This window comes from Crocodylus porosus, unplaced genomic scaffold, assembly GCF_001723895.1.
Source record: "Crocodylus porosus isolate Cpor-Errol unplaced genomic scaffold, CroPor_comp1, whole genome shotgun sequence".
In the NCBI taxonomy this organism is placed as follows: Eukaryota; Metazoa; Chordata; order Crocodylia; family Crocodylidae; genus Crocodylus; species Crocodylus porosus.
The window spans coordinates 13,249,382-13,255,775 of NW_017728951.1; the positions used below are offsets into that span (position 1 = coordinate 13,249,382).

General features: G+C 46.1%; 1 protein-coding gene across 2 annotated transcripts in view; it reads right to left on the reverse strand.

Moving 5' to 3' along the window:
- The window catches only part of GRK5 (G protein-coupled receptor kinase 5), a 246,041-nt gene that overhangs the window by 88,425 nt on the left and 151,222 nt on the right, over window positions 1–6,394 (reverse strand). For both annotated transcript variants that reach the window (XM_019556061.1, XM_019556062.1), the window contains exon 3: window positions 4,574–4,686. In XM_019556061.1, coding sequence (XP_019411606.1) covers window positions 4,574–4,686 — 113 coding nt within the window. The remainder of the gene's footprint in view (window positions 1–4,573; window positions 4,687–6,394) is intronic.

The window sequence follows — 6,394 nt, forward strand, 5'->3', positions numbered from 1 at the left end:
CCTGGGAAAGCTGAGCTGTTGCTGCCGCAGGTCCTCTTACAGGGCTTTAAAAGGGAATGCTTCTCATTTTTGCTGGCCTCTGAACAGGGCTATAAAAATCAAACTTCTTACTCTCACTACGGGGCAATGTTTTTTGCCTGAGCTTGAAATTGGCTTAAATCCAACTACCTGCTCAATACAGAATGACCCTGCTAGTGAATTTCAGAAGCAATTGTTCAATGTAATGGTTATGGGCTGCGGTACTAGACCTGATGTTGGATAACATGGACTTTCACCAGTTGAGATCAACTGCTTACAGAAAGTGAAATCTTCAGGTAACTGAGACTATTTTTAATTAGCTTAAAACCCCCCCCCCAAACCTCTCAAACACGTTTAAGGTAACCAACCAAGCACTCGGACCTCCGTGCAGACACATCAGTGTTGCTATTCTCAGTCCAGCTGCACTGAAGTATCGGAACAGTTCATAAGTCAGGGGAGGTGCACAGCAGCAAGCTAGGGGTGTGCACGCCACGGAGATCCCTGTAGAAGGGACTTGGGGTACGAGGCTGGAATTGTCCAGGTTTGGAGCTTTTAAGCACACCCTTTCCCTTATTAACCCCAGCCCCCTCCCAGGGTTTCACCATATTGCTTTCAGCAAACATTACGCTTCAGCAAGGAAGGCATTAAAATGCTCCATGTGGCGTCACTCTCTAGGTGGCTGCTAGAAGCTCACATTAGGGCTATAGGAGAGCAAGGCAGTTTGTTGCTCTTTTAAATCGGAGAGCAACTTCAATCACCACGCCCAGGACTTTGTGTACTGAAAGGTTATCATATCGGATCATATTGTTGTCACAGGAAGATAAACACCCTAATGGGGATAATAATACTTCCTTTGGCCCTGCCTTTGTTTAGATTGAAAACTCTTCAGGAACAGGGACTGTCTCCTGCTATGCGTCTGTACGGCAACTAGCCTAGCACACCCCTTTTCCTCAAGCCTCCCAGGCACAAATGGAACACAAAAACCACTCCATTCCTACCACTGATACATCAACACCCCACATTTTGTAACCACTCTGCAGTAAAAAATTCAATTCCTTTATTATTTTAAATGAAGGACCCTCAACCCCCCCTGCCCCAAGTCTTTGGTTAGTGTTGTACCTCAAATTAAAAGGCACTTTATACACAGGTTTTTTTAAAGACAACCAAAAGCACTTTCTTCAGGAACATAAAGATTGCCTTATACCCCAAGACTGCCTTATACCTGATACTTGGGCACACTTCCCGCTCGAAGCTGTTGTGTAGCATTTAACAAGTTGAAAAAAATTCCTTCTAAAGATGACTGTTTCAGTGGAGGGTGAACACTTTTTTTTGCCAGCTAGCTTCTGTCTGCTCCCCTGCAGGCTTTCTAGTACCAAGCACCTGCTAGAATGTAGCTCAAGCCACCTGTTTGGCTAGAAAATCCCCCCCTGGATGGATGGGGTTTAGGATGGAAAGTATCTGATTGCCCCAAAACTCCTTTGGTACATACAGACATTCAGAGAGGTTAGGGAGATGGTTAGACCAAATTAAAATTGGCAACCCCATCAAAGGTAAATTGGGATGGGGCAGATTAGCAGGGGGGCTTGGGGAGACTGGAGGGACAAGCAGGGTCCATCATGGGATTGGATTGGCAAAGGGCAAATGGGAAGACGGGGCAAGTGGGCTAGCAGAGTCTGTGGGGGGGGGGGAAATCAGGAGAACAAGTGGGGACCATGGAGGGGGAAATCAGAGGGATTGGGAGAGCCAGTGAGGGGCTTGGTGGGGACCAGGAGCCAGTGGGCTCCATAGAGGGCTTGGAGGGATAGGCGAGGTAGATGGGAGCCTTGGAGGGCTTGGGGGGGTTCAAAGGGGCTAGTGGGATCCATGGGTGGGGGGCTGGGGGATAGTAGAGCTCTCTCCACCCTCCCCAGGACCAGGGGTTATTTTTAGCTCCCTGACCCTCCACCCCATAAACCTAGCCCTCCCCTCTGCCCCCAACTTAATTCCTCAGCTCCCAGCACCAGCGAATACTGATAAAACTGGCACCAGGAGCAGCTTCTGGGATGGCAGGAGGCTTGCAAGTCTGGGGGGGAGAGGGTGCTGCCTGGTCCATGAGGGTCTGGGGACTAAAAATAGCCCGGTATCAGGGGAGCAGGTAGGAAAACCTCAGTCTTAGGACTGCACTGGGAACTGTACAGAAGTTCAATTAGATCAGTCTTGCTGGACCTGATCTCTGTTAAACTACCTCTGAGGTACAATTAACCTATATTGTGTCAACCATTTTTAGACCGATGTAACTTCTTGAACTTCTGTACAGTTTGCACTTAGACCCCTGGTTAGGTTAATCTACGTGTAAACTCCATACTTGGGTGAAGTAAGTTAGACTGGGTGGCCATTTTTAACGCAATCTAACCTCCTCCTAACCTCCCTGAATGGGAACTGCATGCTGAATAAGGACTCTTTCACTCTGCAGAAACAGGAATAAACTCTGTGATCTGGACCATTTAGATCTAAGGGACAAATCAGGGGTCAGCAATGTTTTTGGGCACGGTGCCAAAAACACCCGCAACCTTGACTTGTCAGATGTTGACATACCAGGGGTGGACAGTGGGGGGAGCTGCAAGAGGCAGCCCCAGCCCCTTCCCCGAGGTTGCCTACCCCTGTGCTAGATGTTCCACCGCACAGCAGTGACTTGACTTCTTCCACTTTCCTCCCATGGCAGAGATATGGCATAACATACGGCTCATTTTTTTCCACACCTTAGCATGAACAAACCAGGAAATTTATTTGAAATGATGAACACAGGACTGTAATATGGTCTTTAAAATTAATCCTTCACAATTCTTTTACATAGTCAATTGTATCCAAATGAGTACACAGTGCTCCTCTTCATATGCAAACTGTAGTTGTGCATGCAAATCCAAGTTGGTACATCTAAAAATAACTTTAGCATGAAAATTGTGGGTGCAATTTTAAGACCATTTTTCCTCACGTGATTCTCCCCATTCTAAGCCCTACATAGAGCATTTCTCAGCCTTCTGATGAAAAATAATTATGTATGTTTTTCAAAAAAATGATTTGCAATTTGTGACAATGGCAAGATATTACAGAAGTCTAACCTCAGAACTAATTTCCACACTACAGCCACCTCTACACTTTACATATATCATGCAATTACTAGGTTGATTGTGCAATTAATTTAGACTGGCTACACATGCAAGTTAGCTATCACACCATAAAAAGGACCAACCAGCTATAAAGTTATTGCTGGAAAATGTGTAAAGCTTCATATCCAGCTTTAATTTTCATGTGTCGCAGGGTCTGTCCCTGTGGCTGGGAGCCCCGTCAGCTAACCAGGCTCCCAGTTGCAGGGGTGTACCATGTACAGCTAGGGCTAGGAGTCCCATAGCTGAGGGGACTCCCACTAGTGCTTGGCAGCTGTGAACTCTGGGCCCCTCTACACATGCAGGCAAAGATTCAGTGGGATCTAATGCATGATTTGCACAATTGCACCTGCTGCCATGCCACGTGTCCAGCAGGAGGTGCGATTGTGCAATCATGCATTAGATCCCAACACATCTTATTGCTGGTGCAGGGGGAACCCATCCTACCGCACCTTTACCTGCACGTATACAGAAGTCCTAAATAACAGCCTGCTTTAGAATCAGTATGTCCAATCCAAAGGAAAAGGTCAGTGCTAATGAGATCCCAGTCTTGTAGTTTGGTGCAAGGACTCGGCGATGTAGGGCTAGGAACACACGTTGCATTTGTTTCGGGACCAGTTATGGCTGTGTTTATCCCAGGACAGAAACGTCCTGGAATTGGCACATACATATGTGGCCCTTCCAATCAGGGTTTATTGAACAGCTGAATTCACTGCTGCCGGTCTACCGTTGATCCAGTGATGCAATCCTGTTCAGATGCGTGTCAATGCCCTGGGACAAACTGTTAGTACTTCTTATCCCATGAACCTTTTCAGGGTTTGTCCTGGGACAAAAGACGTGGATGTCTGAACGATCACACTTTGTCCCAGGAAAAAAAACAAACTGTTTCTCTGTAGGACAAATGTGACATCTGTTTGTAGCCTATCTGTCAAACTTAATTTGAGAATTAGTGTCTAAGGAAAATATTTTAGTCACGTGGTATTAGCAGTCTTTTAATTTTGTTAATCAGGCTGAGAACAGCCTGCACTTTCTTGCTGGCCATTACGAAGAGTTGTTACTTTTTAAACAGTATCTATTCATGGTTTCTGATCTAGAACCTCAGAGTTCAGTCCCTGCAAATGACCTATCCAGGTCTGTCAGGCATAAAACCAACCACTGCAGGACAATGATTTTTGGAAAGAGAGCAAAGCATTTTTTATATTTTGAGCTTCTAGAGAGCTATCAATGGGACCAAACCAAATGATCTGCCAAAGCACAATGCATGAAAGGCTTACAACCTTGCATTCACATAGAGCATATAATTTTATAAGAACAGCGGTTTATTTCTTCCGCTCCTAGAGCAGTGTGCATAAGTTTGTTACCAAGGAACAGAGTGCAATAAAGCACTGCAAATATCACAAGAATTGACTTACCACCGAGTCAAGAAATCTAATGCAGCACTCAAGCTCAGGTCGAGTTTCACAGAACTGCCGAAAGAGAAGCCTTCCAATTGGCTGCTTTTCACATAAACTGTAGTAATCTCTCTCTAGAGGCAATAAAAGAAAAAAAAAAAGTGTGAGAGAAACTGAAGACCCTCTTTACTCCTTTTGGACCAGTTATGGGGGTTTAAAACATCATAAGCAAACACAGCACAAAGTCCTGACTCATAACTCTACCTTGGAAACCGCAAAGGAGAAAACAAAACCCCAAAACAATAAGGGATTTCAGGGCATAGCACCATTGGCTCAACTCTACTGAGCTAATGCAGGCAAAAGTCCTGCTAAGGCCATTCTGCCATGAAAAGATGATGATTTAGGACCACTCGTGGCTGGAGTTGTATGCACTCAGGGAAGACACTGTTCATATTGGTTAGCTCTGAGGATAAGGAAGACACAGGAAAACATCCTAAGGACACAGTTATCAGAGGCCTTGAAATGCAAATGTACATGCGTTGCTCTATCAAAGTTTAGAAAACCTGAGAAACTGTAATGACTGCCCCCAGGCCAGTTTTCTCATGTACATGTCCCTGTGGGTCAGAACGCCACTACTTTCTGGAAAAAAATTAGAGGTCACAGTCCATTACTAATGTACGTATATTTATAGGTCTTTTAAAACCTGTGTTATCTGTTTATTGACCATTTACTAGCGCTCAGGGCCTTCTATGTGCAGCACCCAGCCTGTAGGATTTAATGTTGTGTGATCATCTTTACTCCTGTAGCAGTTTGTTTAACTCCCCCCCTAAATATTATCTTCAAATGTTGTTTGCCTGCCCTGCATTGTCCCTGGTTTCTGAACCACAACCTGATTAGAGTTAAGTGCTTTACAAGTTAATCTCTCATAGGAAAAAGGAGGGGAAAGGGAAACCAACCACCACTAATTGGTATGGCACAAATACAAACTAGCTGGTGTCAAACGTTAATTTTGAAAGATCAGCAGCAAACGTGAACCAGCCCAGAGCTGCCGCACTTGCTTAGGAGATATTATTCCTTCAGAAATGCACAAAATGTCAAACGACATATTGTGTTTCCTTAAGCGTTCTTCTCACCGCCTTCCTCGCTGCCATATGGCAGTTACTGTTATTATGGAAACAACTCGCTTCTAAACACATAACATAACACTGCAAACAGACATGCAAAACCCACACAAGTTGTCAGTGCTTTGGTTACTTCTGTCTCAGGGCTGTAATAGCTGTAAGCAGCATCATTTATTCCCATCTCCCTACATTTCATAGTTTCATAGTTGGTAGGGTCGGAAGGGACCTGAGCAGATCATCGAGTCCAACCCCCCGCCATGGCAGGAAATGATGCTGGGGTCAAACGAACCCGACGAGGTGTTCATCCAGCCTCCTCTTCAAGACCCCCAGGGTAGGAGCCAGCACCACTTCGCTTGGAAGTTGGTTCCAGATCCTAGCCGCCCTGGCTGTGAAGTCGTGCCTGCTGATGTCTAGCCTAAGTCTACCCTCTGCCAGCTTGTGACCGTTATTCCTGGTCACTCCTGGTAGTGCTCGGGGGAACAGGGACTCCCCCAGTGACTGCTGGTCCCCTCTGACTAGTTTGTAACAGGCCACTAGATCTCCCCTTGGCCTTCTCTTGTGGAGGCTGAACAGGTTCAGGTCCCGTCACCTCTCCTCGTAGGGCCTGCCCTGCTGCCCCCGATCATGCGAATGGCCTCCTCTGGACCCTCTCCATGTTGTCCACATCCCTCCTGAAGTGCGGCGCCCAGAACTGGACGCAGTACTCCAGCTGCGGCCTGAC